General features: G+C 36.9%; 3 protein-coding genes across 3 annotated transcripts; 1 reads left to right on the forward strand and 2 right to left on the reverse strand.

Annotated features, from left to right (window-relative positions):
• Positions 1-32: 32 nt before the first annotated feature.
• On the reverse strand, positions 33-1729 carry cldn23.1 (claudin 23.1). The gene has a single exon (XM_082157365.1). The coding sequence runs from the start codon at positions 1675-1677 to the stop codon at positions 856-858; it is 822 nt and encodes a 273-aa protein (XP_082013491.1). The 5' UTR covers positions 1678-1729; the 3' UTR covers positions 33-855.
• Positions 1730-2934: 1205 nt separating this feature from the next.
• On the reverse strand, positions 2935-5253 carry cldn23.2 (claudin 23.2). Its single transcript, XM_082157464.1, has one exon. The coding sequence runs from the start codon at positions 4904-4906 to the stop codon at positions 4187-4189; it is 720 nt and encodes a 239-aa protein (XP_082013590.1). The 5' UTR covers positions 4907-5253; the 3' UTR covers positions 2935-4186.
• Positions 5254-9239: 3986 nt separating this feature from the next.
• parm1 (prostate androgen-regulated mucin-like protein 1) lies at positions 9240-15002 on the forward strand. Its single transcript, XM_082157091.1, has 4 exons — positions 9240-9405; positions 10198-10752; positions 12000-12078; positions 12563-15002. Exons 1-4 carry the CDS (start codon positions 9369-9371, stop codon positions 12642-12644), a joined length of 753 nt encoding a protein of 250 aa, XP_082013217.1. The 5' UTR covers positions 9240-9368; the 3' UTR covers positions 12645-15002.
• Positions 15003-17916: the final 2914 nt, after the last annotated feature.

Raw genomic sequence — 17916 nt, forward strand, 5'->3', positions numbered from 1 at the left:
AGTACTTTAATACAAAAAAATAATAATAATGGTTACAGAGATTTAAAAGATGTTTTATTGCTGTTAGAAAGCACACAAACCTTGATCCCTGAGGAATGGAAATGACATGATCTGATGAGTTACAGCAAAATAAAGTCACATTAACACTCTACTTCCTTTATCTGGATGGTTTTATTACCATTTAACCACATTTACACCTTGTTGCTCTTATAAGCATCTGTTTTTACAGCTTCATTCATTTATGTATCTCATGTAATTTGCGTAACAGGTACGTTTGTTTTGATGCTTCCAGACTGAAGAATGTAAGATATCTGCTCACTGCCCTTCATTAAACCGTAACACTTATTATATTTACTTTATGAGTGACTATCGCTGCATTGTTCACACGACTCATGGATTACGTGACTGTTCAGACATGACCCACATGCTTGCAGTAAGGATAAAACTGAAACAACCAGTATTACTAGTTATACTGCATCACAGAAAACCCTGATACCCCTTTTCACTAACTCTTTCCAGCAGCAAAAGAAAACAATATTGCACAATTCATTTTTCTTAAATCATTCAGTATTAATATGATCATATGATTACGCTAGATTAAAGATGCATGAGTAGATTTGAACCCATATTACAAACCTTCGACAGGAAGTTACATTTTTGGCTGTTTACAATTAAATTACAAATTAAAGTCCTCATGTTACTTAACCTGAGATTGCAAAGCACTGGCAAAAGCACGATTGCTTTCTGTTGTAAACATTCAAAAGTACTGGTGTAGCAAGTGTACGCTCCAGTTGTAGACAGCTAACGCGACGTTCACAAGTGGTAAACTAATATTCCCAGTATGCGCTAGTCATTTTACAGATCAGCATCGTATGGTCTTCCACTGTAGGATGTGTTGACAACCCCCCTGTCCCGGGTTTTGGCTCTCGGGAAGTCCAGGTCGTCGTCCAGTGACCTCTGCGAGTACGGTACGCTGCTTTCACTGGTGTAGCTTCTCGGGACGTTGACCCTGGGCAGAGGCGTTGGTCTGGTCCCTGGTCTGGTCGCTGATCTAGTCGCTGGTCTTCCTGTGTTGGTTCCAGGCTTTTCTCCGCGGTTCCGTCCACCGCAGCAGGAGCAGATCCCGACGAACATCACCAAACCGCTGAGGACCTCCATGATGCCTCCGATGTAGCCTAAAATGATGCAGTATCCCACACGAATGTCATCCGCTCTCAATGGGTCTCTCTTGACCGAGGTGGAGTTGAGGCCATTGAGAAGATGAGTGTACCAAGCAATGGGAATAATGGTCAGGACTCCGGAGCAGAAGATGAGGAGCCCGCCGATACTAGCCAGGATCCATCTCGGTCGGTCCCTCCAACATCTGACTCCAGGGGTCGCCACCGCTAGGCCAAGGATGGTCACGATCAACGACGCGATCATCATTCCTTGAGCGATCGGAATGATCTGGTTGTTGAAGTACGTTTGGTCATTGGTGCGTTGGTTGCACTGTTGCGATCTAGACGATGTGAAGGTATTGCAGATGTCCCAGATTCCTTGCTCCACCACCAGATCCACAGATTGGCCAGCCAGGTTGTTGATGGTGCGCCAATTGGGTGCAACCGTGCTAGTCAGGTCCAGGATCCATCCGCAGGGGGACAGGACCATGCCGAATATCAAGATCCCCGGAGTACGCATGGTTGAGGGTTGAGCAGCCGTCCCCGTCTAAAGCGAGTCAAGTATCTCTGGTGCTTAAGAAGAAACACACTGAAACCTGGAGGAGGAGGATCTGTGTGATTAGCATCTGAAGGGTGTGGTGTCGAATGCCTGGTTTAAACTCAGACAAAACTGGTTTTTACTGCATGCCATGTTTCAGCCAATACCTGGAATACCAGTATGCAAGGGCTAGAGGATAAATAGGGTTGACTGGGGCAAGCTGTCACAGAGAAAAGCTGTTTACAGTGGTTATACTTGCATTACTGAGGTTTCAGGTCAGAAGTTCATCTGCATAAACATTAGTCTCATACATCTAACATCTAACATTGGTTTCAATCAATCAGTTTCCAATCAGTTCAAAATGGTCTTAAAATATGTGTATTCATAATAGATGTTTCACATTTGTATCTATACACTGTTACAAAGGCCACAAACTGCCCAACTAAAGGATGGTGATCACAGTGATGGTGACCAAACATTCTCATGAAATATTTTTTATAGACATAGACACATTATTAAAAGTGATTTATTTTTCATTGGCTCAAGTTATAAAATATAGATGTGAACCATTACCCTAATTTGTTTAATTGGATGAATGAAAAAAAAATTTCAGTGTATTCATATGCCTTCTCATTCTTGTTGTTTTGCATGTTGTAACTTAATACAGTTCATTAATTTATTTATTTTGGCCAAATAACTGTTTAAAGTTTATGCATTAAATACATTTTGGCCAGATTTTCTGTTTCATGAAGGGGTTTGTTTAATAACTGCTTTAACAGTTGTTGTTTTTTTTTTGTTTTTTTTTGTCATGCTAGGAGAAATTACTTTTAATATAAAAGATATGCTTATAAATAATGAAAATATTATGGAAGCCCATTTCTGCCACATAAGGAAAGAATAATTTTTTTGTAAATCACAATTAAGTCATATTTATTAGATGGAAATTTGAAATGAAGACATTTAAATTGACTTAAAAGGTCATAATTATGACATTAATAAGTCATCATTTGTTTACTTATGTCATAATTTCAATGAAATCATCTTTTTTCCTCATAATTATGACTTAATGTCATAAGACATACCAAATGGCTTAATGTTATATCATTTATATGTAATGTCATAATTGCGTCTTCCATAAAATGTAATTTTAAATGTAATCACATTTAAAAATAGATTATTAATGGAAATGCAAGAAGAAGATACTATTTATTATTAGGACGCATGAAGTTGTACCCAACATTGTTTCAAATGAGCAATTTTCAGCTTCATCATTTATTATATTCATGCAGGTAAATGTATGAGCCACAGCTCTTGACAGTGTTCATAATAAAAATACAGAGAAATTAACAGCCTTCAACCATTTACATTAAAATTGATGGATGGACGTCAATAACAACATTATTGTGCAAAAAAAAAAAGATATTTTACATGGTTATGTCCAGAGACATACACTTCTGTACCGTGTGGAGTGCAAATATTAGCTTACTTCAGAAGAATGTGTTTGCTTTTTGCAGTTGGTATAACTGCGCAAACTTAAGAGGTTCCTGATAAGTTACTGTATTTACACATTAGAGCCCAGTGTGCTACAAAAAGACAGTGAAGGTACTGCCAATAAAATTACAAGGGCTTTACATTATAAAGTGCAAAGTATAAAACCAAACATATGGTGTTAGTGCTCTTCGATATAACCTCAAACCCTCACTTCCCTCAACAACATGTATAATGGTACCCATGATTTCCGCCACAGTTGATATGACCTTACACTGATAACATCAATGATAATACAGGTGGTAAAACAGATGGTCATATGATGAATTATAGTTAATCAAAAAAGGCCTTTCCATGCGCACACACACACAATGTTCAACGTGAACTAAAAACCTAAAATGTAACAAAATATAACTGACAATAAAAAAATAAAAAATTTAACTTTAGACCCCTTACTTTTACAGCTTGCTTTGACTGTACATTTTACACTGACTTTTCAGTGAAAACTTTTCACTGGAAAATCATTATATTTTACAAAGCCATTGCAAAATATAAGGCATTTTCTAAATCCTTTTTTTTTTTTTTTTGCAATATTGTCCTGTTATAGCTAATAATAAAAAAAAGTCATTCAACAAATTAAATGAAACGTTGACATCCCTGCTGAAACACACACACACACACACACACACACACACACAGCTAAAACCAGCCTAAGATAGTTGGCTGGCTAAGCGTGTTTAGCTGGTTTTAGCTGGTCTCCCAGGCTGGTTTTAGGGGTGTTTTGGACACCTTTTTTTAGCTGACCACTGACCAGGCAGGTAGACCAGCTAAAACCAGCTGAGACCAGCTGTGTGTGTTGTTGTTGTTTTTTTTTTTAGCTGGGATTGGAAAGACTGATTTGATCAATCTGTCTGATAAACTACGGACTTTTCACGCGGAAGTGATGGTAACAGTGCTGTTTGTCGTCAGGGTCTTGCGTTCACAAGGTGAAAAGTTTTGTATTTTACAAATCTGAGTCGTAAGGTCGTGCTTTAGTCGCCGTGTTCACTGGTCGACGGTCCTGTTGCGTCTTCGCTCGCGTGAGGTCCATCTCGGTGTGTTTGGAGTAGTACGGGACGCTGCTCCCGCTGATCACACTGGGCACCGGGACTCTGCGCGTGTCTGTCCTCGGCCTCCGTCCGTCACAGCGCCGACACAACCCGATGGACATCACCAAACCCGCGAGCACCTCAAAGCACCCGCCGATGAAGCCCAGCACCAGGCAGTATCCCACACGAATGTCGGTGGACGTGGAGAAGATGGAGGTCATGATGTGAGTGTACCACGCCACTGGGATGATGGTGAGGACCCCCGAGATGAAGATGAGGACACCTCCGACGCCCGCGATGGTCCAGTGCGGGGTGTCCCTCCAGCACCGGACTCCGGCCGACGCCACGCCGAAGGCGATGACATTGAGGATGAGTGACGCCAGCATCAATCCTCGCGCGATCTGGATGATCTGCGCGCTGAAGTACTGAGTGTCCTGCTGGTTGCACAGAATATCCCGGGATGACGAGAAAGTCTTGCAGATGTCCCATAATCCTTGCTGGAGGACCAGATCGATGGATTCTCCGGGGATGTTGTTGATCGTGCGCCAGCCTGGCGCCACTGTGCTGACCAGCTCCAGAATCCACCCGCAAGGCGCGAGCACCATCCCGAAAATAAAAATCCCAGGAGTTCTCATGACAGATTTGGCAGATCACACACACACAAAAAGTAGCCCCGCTGGAAATGAATGACTTTGTTTCGTGTGTTTTAAAAGTATAAGGTCTGTAGAAACTTCTGGTGGGAGGATCCCATTAAATCTTGCTATTGTTGAAAGTCACGTGATTGTCGGGCTCGTCAACATCAAAACTGCTCCAAGTTTCGGCACACCTGTAGGGCCACGCCCACTCGGCATTACGTCACATGAGATACGAAACATTGTAGGGGTGACTGGTGCTGATGTTGGTGGTCATCTCGAATAATTATTTGTTAATAAAGTTTTACATGTTACAGATAATTGGAATATGTTGTTAATTTCATATGGTAGCCTATATTTTATTCTACTACTCAACGTTTTGAATGAAACAAGACCCAGAGACCCAGATATCATAGTTCTGAATTATTAAATAAAATAAAAAAATGAAATGAAATGAAAGCAGAAAAAAATTAAGAAAATGGAAAAACAACTTATAATTGTTATAATTATATTTTTTATATAATTTTTTTGTTATTTTTATATCTCTTTTATTTTACCTTTTTGTTTTCTTTTAATCTTTCTGAATTTCAGTCATCTAAAAAATCAGTAAAACGTTGCTATTGTCAATCAGTGCGTGTCTTGTTTTGTATCCGCTTCCCAGATATAGCTAATTGATTCTGAGCCGAATCAAGGTTGAATTACGGCCCGCGGTCGGCCCAAAAGCTGCTAGCCGAAAGTAAACCAGATCTGGAATCAACATTCAGCTTTTGGGTGCATTCTGTCCTTAATGTATGAGAAACTCTGTAACAGGGTTAAATAACTTATAACTAACTAAAACCATCAAAAAACATTTTCATTACTCGAAATAAAATAAACACTTAATTCTAGTACCTAAATGATAAAACAACACTGCTCTGTAAAGAGTTCTTGCTGCTTAAAATGCATTAAGTTCTGCATTGTGACCATTCTACAGTGTTGGCACATTGTATTCTGTACGTGGGAAGGTTGCATCATTTTGCGTATGCTGAAACTCTCAGAAGCATGAAAGCATGTTTGAAATGTCACTCTGAAACTACAGCTGTTCCCAGAACAAGCGCCTCGATGACACTGCTTTCGGTTTAGAGTCTTTGATTAAAAGGTATACGTATTCTTTCCTCTTTCACCACATTAAACTACTAATGTGCTGACAGAATCAATGTTTTTGATGTACTGTACCCAAAATATCAGCTCAAGTTGGTTTGCTGCTCTGGTTTGTTAGATAGTTTATCTGGCCTATTCCGGTTTTTAACTGATTAATCTGAAAGCAGTGGAAACCAACAGGCCAGTTTAGACCAGCGAGCTGCCTTATGCTTCAACAGGTTTCTTATTCTGTTTTGTACTATTTCTGATATCACTGATATTACTGATAGGCTACAGTTATCATGGCATAATATTCCATGGTGCATTTGTGAGTTGCAAAACAAAGTCAACATGCCCTTTGCTCCTACTGTGCTCCACACCTATGACTCTCTACACGTATTTTGACAGATCATCATGGAATGTGGTTAGGAATGAGGATAAACCTGACTAAGTCTCAGCATATGATGATAAAACAACAGCATTGTTTCCGCCTGTAGTCTTGCTATACATAAGGTAGTTCGTGAAATCACCACCAGGTGGCGCAAAGAGACGGTTTGCAACATTGCTCAGTAAGGCTGTAATTGTGACGTTTTTACTTGTAAATGGAGTTAAAATCAGTGGTGGACAGTAACGAAGTAAATGTAATTCGTTACTGTACTTAAGTAGCTTTTTTGCGTATCTGTACTTTACTGAAGTATTTAAATTTGGGAAGACTTTTACTTTAACTCCACTACATTTCAAAGTCAAATATCTTACTTTTTACTCTACTACATTTTCAAAATCAGTCGTTCCTTTTTATTTATGAGTGGATAAAAACTTAACTGGTCAAACGAGCCACCAATCACAGTAGCCTACAACGTGCGCGCTTTGTTTTGAACTTGCCTTGGTGGTATCTACTAAGCGCGAACCAGAGCCGTTAAATATGAGAGTTGCGACCATAGACAGTATATAAGAGGTTGCGACACACGCGGCTTGTTCGACTTGAACCGGCGCTGCACAGACCGATCAGTTTATGACATCAAAGTATGAAATTGATTGAAGCGAGAGCGATTGAAAAGCATACAGAGCCGTCTACTCTCTAATCGCTCTTGCGGTATTTTAATGTCATTCACCGATTGGTCTGTGCAGTGCCGTTTCAAGTCGAACAAGCCAACTGTGATCTCGCCGCCGCGCGGTCACGTGATTCGTGTAGCTCTCAATAGTTCCAAACAATTTGTGTTGCCAATGATTTTAAGCGGGGCAGAGTTATTGCATTATGCTCCCATAATGTAGTGTGTATATATATATTCAATGGCATTGTGCAGGTTTATGTGAATGTATCATAACATTAGGGATGTTTATAATTATGACCATAGACGCTCGTGAAAAATATGTACAGTAAATACTGTAAATGTATTATACCTTATGGGAACAGTCCCCTTCCGTCAAAAATTAAACACACAAAAAATTTATTCAATTCATATATATATATATATGACTAATTAATGTCATTAATGTTTATTAATAGATTGATGTGCCAAGAGTGACATTCGAGTCTTCACGTAGACTGAGTTAAGCAAGAGTCTTGTGACAAAAATTATAATAGGACATTATAGCCATAAAAAAAATCATAGTACTTTGATACTTAAGTACATTTGAAGGCAAATACTTTTGTACTTTTACTCAAGTGAATGTTTAAAGGCAGCACTTCTACTTTTACTTGAGTAATATTTTACCTTGAGTATCTTTACTTTAACTCAAGTACATGGTATGTGTACTTCGTCCACCACTGGTTAAAATAATGAATAAATTACTGGTAATAATAACAATTGTAATATAGTATTATAACATTTGATCTTGGTAAATTATTTATCATATAAGTGCGCATGTTTCAGCTATTTGACTATTGTAAGTGAGATATCACAGTGATGGCAGTGCATGAAGTGTGCTTATATTTTACTGCCAGAATATTTTAGATTATTACACAAGGTGTGCATTTTTCCATAAAATAAAATAAAGTGACAGAAAAGGTGGATTTTTAGGGGGAACAGGAATATAGCCTATAACACGTGGATTTATTTACTTTGTCAATATTGTGACCAAATTAGTGTGACCAAATTATTTAAAAATAAAATGTTTGAAACTACATTCAATAGCCTATCAGTATCTTACAGTAAGCTTATTGGAGAAACAATAACTTCTTCGAAGGCACAATGGGGACGAGAAGTATCTGTAATGGTGTACAGTTGCAATTTATGTAAAAATACACCAATGTTTGTGGAATAATATATTAATTAAAAAGCTGAGCAATAATCACTGTGATTTTATTATTACATTCAGTAATGGATCTTAATATCCTGCGTCTTTAATATTTGAATGGCCATAATGTCATATTGAAACATCACATTAACAGGCTTTATGTCAAACGTCAAGAACAAACAGGAAAACCGGTCTTCTCGCATCCGCTTGTAAAATAATGTTGACACCGTAAAATAATGTAAACTATTATTTTACATTATAAAATAATGTAATAAAATAATGTATTATTTTACAGGACACTGTAAAATAATGTTGCTGCCTTAAATCAAGTACAATCAACTTGGATGTTTAAGTCATTTCAACTTAAATTACATTAAACTGACTTAAAAATGAAGTTGAATCTTGTATAACTTATTAAAAAAAAGTTTAAAATTGCTTAACTTATTTTGACGAGTTAAAGATGAGTTAAAGCAATGTAATGTTGTCATAACTTATATAATTTTTTAACAGTGACTTTTAAGGCTATAGCTGCTGCTATTGTGGTTTTCTATTGGTGGATCTCAAGTGAGTGACAGGTTATTCCCCCGCCCCCTCAGAGAAGAGAAGAGTTGAGAAGAGATGTTGCAAGAGGGAGAGGAGGAGTTATTTTGATTAAAGATTAGGAGGCACATGAATAAATAAATAAATAAAACATGGAAAACAGTGTGCATGGATAAACAATTAATAATAAACACTGTGGTATTCCATAATTTCATGGTGATGGTGACTAAGTGCACAGAGGTCTCAGTGAATCTATGATTTGCTTCGACCTAGTGTTGAGTTTTGGTCATTGCACTTCTATGGTATTTTACGATGAACTGATTATAATTCGTGCCATTAGCCTATACTCCGAATACAACACTCCTCTTTTGATCTGCCTAGAAACATTTGCCCGCCTGTTTTTTCGCTCATCTGACATGTCATTATTAGACCGGAGGCGTGCACGTGTCCCCAGCGCGCTCACGACATACGCGCGTGAATTTCCCTCTTGTCACTCACATGTGTTACAGTGCGATAGAGAAACTGTTTAACAGACACTCGCTGCGTTAGAAACGAAAGAGGAAGGAAAATGAAGATGTACTTCTCAGCGGTGGTGATATTAGCAGGTATGATTAAAATGGTTAAGTACTCACACATTAAACTGTTTACTCACTGTCATAGCTATAAGTTATCAACAACATTAATACAATTATTTTACGGACCTTCAAATTGAAATTACATTGCTTTTGTAGTTAATTAGACTATATTTACATGTAAGCGACACGTGTAATGGAAATTGTATTATTATATATTAGGTTTAACAAATATAAATTAGGCTTAACATGCGCTACTAAAATTTCCCTTTGACGTCACTGTATGTGTAACGTTAGCTCATGTGTGTTTCTTTAGTTTTTTTAAATCTGTAATAAAGGTAATGATTTGAATTTAAACGTAATGCGCAACTACAGGACATTAAAGGGAAAGTTCACCCAAAAATGAAAATGTTGTCATTACTTACTCACCCTCAAGTTGTTCCAAACCTGTGAGAGTTTCTTTTTTCTGTTGAACACAAAAGAAGATATTTTGAAGAATGTTGGCAATCTTTTCCGGTGTACTACAACAGGTAGCCTTTGACTTCCATAGTAGGGAAAAAAAAAATACTGTGGTTGCCAACATTCTTCAAAATATATATTTTGTTTTCAACAGATTTGGAACAACTCTAGGGTGAGTAAATGATGACAGAATTACATTTTTGGGGAAACAATCAATTTAAAGCAACTCCACGCAAGTGTTTCTTGTTTAGAAGATGTAGTTTTGGTGCAAGAGGTGGTTAGTGTTGACATTATGTATTGTGCGTAAGTTAATGTAGACTTTTTGTGCCTTTTTGGTTGTTTTTTTGTGTGTGTTGTGACATGAAGGTTGGATGATATTTGGAGGCAGCACAGCTGACACATCATCATCATCAACATCGACAGCAACAACTACAGCATCAGCAACTACAGCATCTCATTCATCGACGTTGACTTCTCCTTTCACGACATCTGCAGATGTCACGACGAACCAGTCTTCCTCCACGGTCCTCAGTACAAATGAAACAACAACTGTTTTCCCTGTGAATTCCACCTCGAGCACCACGAACGCCTCTACATCAGCTCAGACAACATCAAACACAACCTCTGGCTTTAATACTACCTCCTCAGGAGCTGAGCTCACCACCGTAGTCAACAGTACGACAAACGCATCGACCACAACCTCGAGTTTGGTGACTGGAGCTCAAACAACATCCTCTACAGAGAGTCCTACCTCACAGAAAACAGACACGACAGTGAATGTTACCAGTGTAATAACTCCATCTACTACGGTAACGAAGCCTACAACTAACCGTGTGTCCTCTTCTACTGTAAATACTAGTGAACAATTACTTACATTTCCTGTTGGACAAGAAAAGAAGCACCCAGAGGCCCTGAGCTCAGGTATGAGTGCATGTTTTTTGCAACTTGTGTAAATATTTCATTTTATTACAAATAATTGTAATACTGTGTTTCAGTTCCTGTTGACCAATTTATCTAGTTGATAGAACACAAAAGTTTTGTTTTATGACCTTCTGCTCCAGATCTTAAGTAGGTCAAGGGTGTATTTTCTTTCCTTATTAGACTTTATCTATAGTCTCCTATGGTTTTCATAAACCGGGTCAGTTCTGCAAAATTCAAATTTAAACTCATTTATTGAGGTTATCAACTAAAGTGACCCTAAAATATGAGATTTTAGTATGAAATTTAATAAAGTAAGATGACTTTCTCAAGATATTACAATTTTTTTATTCCTTAAGCCTGTAATTAAAAAATATTGCGAAATACTAAAATTCTTGGATAGCCTATTCATCAAGGCATTCACAAACAGGTTTGTGTTTTCAGCAACTGGATTGATTATTTTGTACATATCCAAACCACTGATTCCCAAACACTTTAAGAGTGTCCCAAGTTAATATTTAAAACAGAAACTAAGTGATTGAACTTTTAACAGTTACCTAGCCTTTTCCCGTAAAGGTTATATCATCCCTTACCTTTTTTTATAGCATCTAATGTGCTGTTTGTACTTTATACTCAAACGGTGGCATTTGGAAACTTCAGCCAGACTTAAAACTATCTGAAGGTCATTGCACCGAACAAGTGTCAAACAAACAAAACAAGTGTCATCTGCAAACAAATGCTACTAGAGCTTCTCTCAGAACTAACATTTTAGCTGAATGACTTTTAGCTGGTGTCACAGTGATTTTGTGGATGTCTGAAGTCAGTTCTCCTCAAATTCACACATACTGTAGCAGAGGAACCACAGGTGTAGTCCAGCACAGGAACTATGGACATGATCCACTAACGTGTGACAACCACAAAGTGGAACAATACTCTCTGTCTTCATTTTGAACACTATAAGTTTTGTTCTGTAATTTCAAAGTCAAATGTCCAAAGTATCTAGATTCGTTCCAGGGACACTGTTTGCGAAAAGATAGAGTGTTCGAAAATTACAGTCAGCTGCAGTTTGATCTGTCTTTTATCAGTGTACTTTTTATGTGTTTTTATATTTTTATGTGTTTTGCTTGATTTGAATTATAAATTATACAAACAATATAGTAATTATTCTTAATATGCTTAAAATAGGTTTCCTGACTGACTATATGTCATAAATGATTGAGGAAACTAAATATTTTCCTCATTCCTTTTAGGGAGTGTTGCTGCCATTGTAATTTGCTTCCTTGCCATTGTATTAATCTTACTTGGTGGGGCGTACTACTTCAAAATACGGTGAGTCAAGTGCTGTTATTTGTTGATATCTTCCTTTATTTTTCTGCCAAAGCATTTTAGGGTGAATCCCACAGAGCTGGTCATTTTTACATATTAAGAAATATGATGAAAAATAGAAATATATACATTTCTTGCATTATACTTGAATTGCTAAGTATTTATACATACATCATGGTAGTATTTATTGTAGTGAGTTTAATATTTGCTGATTGTAATTAAAAAATGATGAATGACAAGGACAACATTTTGCATTACAGTAGTTGTGAGGGAATGTGCATAAATTGCATTAAAAAAATTAAAAAAAATCTTCTTCATGCAAAATATAACTTCATATTTTTGTCTTTAAACTTTGGGGTGAATATTAAGAGTTCAACCCTTTAATTTTAAGTCAAGTAGTAGGCGATAAAGTAAATTCTCATTTTATTTTTGCAATTATTGCTAAATGAATTGTCAGTGGCATTTATGATTTGTTTGTGTGTTGCAGACGTTCTTCTTACGGACGTCTTTTGGATGACACTGATCACAGCACTATGGGGAATTTTCTCAACCCAATGTTTGATGGCTAAAAAGGGAAGTGTTCATGAAGAAACATTCATTTCTGAGAAATAACCTTTCTTTAGCAATGAATACGGTAGCAGCAGATTCTGTATTTTGGCCTCAAAATTGCCACTTCAGTCTAAGTATAGATCATACGCTGACCAGAATCAAGAAGTTTTTAGAATGTACACTTTTAAAGGCATAGTTCACTCAAAAATTAAAATGATGTCATCATTTACTCACCCTCAAGTTTTTGAGTAAGATTTTTTAAATACAATGGGTAATTAAACAGTTGATGCACCCTATGAACTTTTTGTCATTAACTCATTGAGTTTTGTCCCGTACTGTGGAAGTCAATGGGGTCCATCAACTGTTTGGTCACCCATATTCTTTAAAATATCTTCCTTTGTGTTCAGCAGAAGAGAGAAATTCATACAGGTTTGGAACAACATGAGGGTGGGTAAAAGATGACAGAATTTTCATTTTTGGGTGAACTACCCTTTTAAAAATGAAGGTTCCAAAAGGGGAGTTCTCACAGAGCCAGAAGAGCCAGTTTTGGTTCCACAGAGAAGCTTTCAGTGAACAGTTCTTAAGGGTGTGTCCAAACTTGGCATGTTTGGTTGGATTAAAACGAATTCTGGTGCGTTGCTCTGTTAGTGCGGTTCAGTTGCATAAGTGTGAACGCTGCCATCTGAACCCTGGTGCCACCAAACAACTGGAAAACATGGGTCTCGCTCCGCTTCCAAACGAACTCTGTCTTTGGTCCGTGTTGTGTTCATATTTCATTTGAACGGCACGTTCAAATGAAATATGAACACAACACGGACCAAAGACATGCAAACAAACCAAAAACAGGACGTGATGTCACAAGATGCGACCCTAAAAAGACAGAAAGCTCAAGTATACCTGTTTATTCTCATCATAGTGGTGATGTTGCCCATCACAGGTGTCAGAACCGCGTCTCCTCGCAGCAGATCTTGGTTTGTGTGACGGAGGGATTCCTGACGCTGTTTTTACTCCTTTACACATTTTATAAGCTCTTCACGAGTTCTCAGTTGCTCAAAATACCATCATGTGTTGCTGTGCACATACAACAAGCGCCTTTATCCCAGATCACAGCATTGTTTTTGATGTTCTGACGCGAAATATCAGGTTGAGAACGTATCCCTATGCATTTAGGTTCGGTATCTTTAGATTCGGTGTTAAAATGCCAATATGAACGCTAAACGGACCAGAACTAAAAGTTTTGGGTTTTTTTTTTTGGTCCGGACCAAACAAACCAAGCGTGAACATCCTTAAAGCATGAAAATCCAAATCCATGAAAGAACATTTAAAAAATCTAATGAACCTTTTTTCCACTATAAAGAAGCTTCTGTGGAATGGAAAGTTTCCGTCAATAGCCATCAATGGAACCATCAATACCAATAAGGAACCTTTATTTTTAATAGTGGCGAGACTTTCTGTAAGTATTACTGTGAAGCCTGGAAATGGAAATTGTTAAGTGATGTCCTAGAAATGTCTTTTTTTTGTGTGTGTGTCAAATGTATCGTCTAATTGTACTGGGTATATTTTCTGACTAATTAGTTTGCTCTTATTATATGCGCAAACTGTTCGTCTCATGATCCTATTTTTGTGTAAATAAACCACATTAGTAACATTAGCTGTAATGTTTTTTAAATCCGAGCCTCGTATCTCAAACAGGCACTTGTGTTCATTATCGGTCTCTGAGAGTGACCTTATCATGTAGAGTAATTACAGCTCTGCCGTCAGCTGTGGCCTCCACTATTCATCTGAAGACAGTCTCTGTTTTAACACCAAGAACGTTGTGCATTTCTGTAGCTTTAACAATAACAGATTTTTCCCCCTTGTCATTGTAATGGCAGGGATCTACGTTCAGTGTGCAATTAAGCATTTAAACAGTCAAGACTGTTATTAGAGACTTAAAAATAAGCCATCGAGCAGATGGAGGCACATTATCTGCTGTTCTGGTCTGTTTGAGATCGGGTTCAGTAAGTAGTGCTGCATTTTGTTTATTTTTATTTTTTTGCATCCATGAATTTCTTTTTGAATGTTTAAAACCACACTTGTTGTTTCCTCCCCTAGTTTTGTTTCTCACCTGTTCAACAGCAACCACTGTTTCCTGTTTTTGCAAAAGCCCTAGTTTCTAGAATGGCACAAACCACAGCAGCTTCGTGTAAATCACTGGTCTTGAGCAGAAGCGACTGATTGTAAAACTGCCAATGTGAATGAAAAATGATCATATTAAACTTCATTAATATATATAAAGTTATATTTAGATTTGTTTGCGTATGTCATGAATACTTTATTCAACAGAATTTGTGTTTAAAATCAAATGATTTCATGTTGATTAAAATGTCATGTCACTATCCATGAATGTGGTGCACTTTTTTTCTAAGTATTAGAGGCACAAGTGTTTTTTTGTTTTTTTGTCATGAGACATATAGATATGTTTTATAAATCTAAGTTATCTAACATATATAATATCTAACATAAAAATGGACTTGGCATCAAGGTTTTAGACAGGCTATGTTCAGACAATGTCCTAAATGGAATGGAAAACAAAACAGTTCATATAAAATGTAGTCTGTCCTCCTGAGGTTTCTGAAGATGATGCACCTGATTTCACAGACCATTGGTTGCCAAAAAAGGATGAACTACTCCCTATTTTGTTCTAAGAAAATTGAGAGTTTCAAGTAGCATTTCTATGCTAAGACCATGCAGTTCATACCCTCTGAAATATGACTGTGACCTTGATTATCAGAAACCTGACCTCGTTATACTGGAGGATAAACAATCATTGTGCACTGAACTCACATATTAAACAAATAACATTCAAATAACTGACTCTAAATCTGAAGAAATTAAAACTTGCTTAAAATCTGTCAGACCTAAGCACTGTTTGTTCTTGACTGCACCTTGCATGCAAGGCATAATAAAAGCGATTCCAGCTGATAAATGGAGATGAAATCTCATCTTTCAGATCAATCTAGCATTTTTAACATTATAAGCCAAATCTCATTTGAACCTAATTTCCCCTTAATTTCAGCAATCTGTTGAGATGAGCAGAGTTTGCTCTCATGCTGTTCTCATTCAGCTGTACAGTGTTTGTGTGATGCTCACAAAGGGTTGTTTTTCAGTGTGCTCTTGTAATAGGCTATAATGAGTGGGCCTGTCATTAACACACAGCTTGAGAGCTGATTGCTGTGATGACTGAATGTCAAACTGTGCTTGCAAAGCTCCAGAATTCTCTCTACTTCAACACCTCTTAACATTGAGTTTATTTTAGCCTTTACAATGCCTCGTAATACTATTATTATTTTACTTTTTTTTATAACTTTTTTTTTTTGTCTTTTTAACTTAAACTTTTTCATAATTTACATAATTATTACATTTACATACACAATCACAGGTATCCAAATCTTATATCAAAATATAACAGTGTTCTATATATATATTTATATATTGAGATATATATTATATATAACTCATATATTTTAAATATTTCTTTCCACATTTTTTATAATATTTTAGCTGGGGAAGTTATTTCTTTGACATAAAAATTTGTGGTCCTCACGTCAACTGGTTTTAATGTAATGTGGGTTAGGAGAATAAAATTAACCCTGACCAAACCATATATCCAACCAAACACAATCTCCTCTATTTAGTTGGCACTTTTTATTGCTTTATTTATTGAATATAGAACAGAAGGAACAATAATTTCACTACAATGTTATTTTACAACAGTACTGGCCCCAGCACCGAGCCCTGAGGTACACCACAAGTGATTAATGAAGCTCATTTCTTTCCAGATTGTTTTATAATATTTTAGTTGTGGGAGTTATTTTTTGCTTTGATATAAAATGAGTAGTCCTCATTTCAACTGGTTTTACTGTTTTAATGTCATGTGTGTCAAGAGGGCGACTTTACCCTGACCAAACCATACATCCAAACAAACCTCATTTAATTTTATTTATTTATTAAGTATAATCTTTATTTGTTTGTTTATTTATTTATTTATTTATTTCATGAATATAATACAGAAGCAACAATAAATTCACAACAGTCAGTGCAATGTTAAATTAAAGTTTAAAACAGGGCGATGCCTTGGGTTGGTCAGTTTGCGTGTACTTGTGTGTGTTATGTGTCTGTATGTAAATGTTTGTACATGTCTGTGCTCTCTCCTCCCCTTCCCCCCCTTCTCCCTGACCATCCTTTTCATTAATTTTTGAAGAACCAGTATAGGTAAAGGTTTATTCGTGATTAATTTGAATATCAGGAGTTTGACACATAAAATTGACTTGCTAAGAGCTTGGCTTTCTTACAATAAGCCCAGCGTTATTACACTATCTGAAACATGGCTGAATACATCTGATGCCGATGTCAAACTTGATGGTTATACTCTGTATAGAGCAGACAGGGGTACTCGTGGTGGGGGAGTGGCCACTTATATTTTATCTCACTTATCCTCTGAACTCATGATTCCAAAAGAGAATGCTGTACATTTTGAATGCTTATTTGTTAATATTGCTCTTCATGAAAACAAGCAGATAACCATAGGTAACATTTATAGACCACCAAATTCCCCCGTTGAATCGACTAATTGTATTCTTGCTACTATTAATTCTTTAGACCATGCAAATGAGTTGATTCTACTGGGTGACTTCAATCGGAATTGGCTGGATCGTTCATCCTTTCATGAGAAAAATTTATTTAATGGTCTAAACCTTACTCAACTCATTACTGAGCCGACTAGGGTGGTTAACAAATCCAAGTCTCTTCTGGATTGGATTTTGGTTACCCACCCAAATAGAATCTTTCAATCTGGTCTATTACCAGATTGTTTTAGTGACCACTCCATCGTTTTTTGCGTTTGGAAAATAAGACTACCACGAGTGCCACCTAAAGTAATTAGGATAAGACAGTACAAAAAGCTGAATACAGAGGCTTTTATTCAAGACCTAATAAGCATTAATTGGTCCAGATTTCAATTGATTCCCTTTGTTGAAGATGCCTGGAACTTCTTTCTTTCTGAGGTTCTTAAAATCATAGACCAACATGCACCTTGGACATCTGTTAGGGTTAAGGGAAGCCACTTACCCTGGATTGATGGTGATTTAATACAGTTATTTAAACAGCGTGATAAGGCCTGGATCAGATACCACACGACAAAGGACGCTGCTGATTGGTTAGAATATAAGAAATTAAGAAATGCCTGTACAACCAAAACAAGGAATGCAAAATCAAATTATTATAAGCATTCTTTATCTGAAGACTTTAAAA

The sequence above is a fragment of the Leuciscus leuciscus genome (assembly GCF_965113295.1).
Source record: "Leuciscus leuciscus genome assembly, chromosome: 24".
Lineage (NCBI taxonomy): Eukaryota > Metazoa > Chordata > Actinopteri > Cypriniformes > Leuciscidae > Leuciscus > Leuciscus leuciscus.

Bases quoted from the DNA above. Each gene is read 5' to 3' on its own strand.
- cldn23.1 (XM_082157365.1), bottom strand. From the start codon at position 1,677: ATGCGTACTCCGGGGATCTTGATATTCGGCATGGTCCTGTCCCCCTGC.
- cldn23.2 (XM_082157464.1), bottom strand. From the start codon at position 4,906: ATGAGAACTCCTGGGATTTTTATTTTCGGGATGGTGCTCGCGCCTTGC.
- parm1 (XM_082157091.1), top strand. From the start codon at position 9,369: ATGAAGATGTACTTCTCAGCGGTGGTGATATTAGCAG. The intron at 10,753-11,999 runs GTATGAGTGCAT...CATTCCTTTTAG, and splicing joins CCCAGAGGCCCTGAGCTCAG to GGAGTGTTGCTGCCATTGTA. The intron at 12,079-12,562 runs GTGAGTCAAGTG...TGTGTGTTGCAG, and splicing joins GCGTACTACTTCAAAATACG to ACGTTCTTCTTACGGACGTC.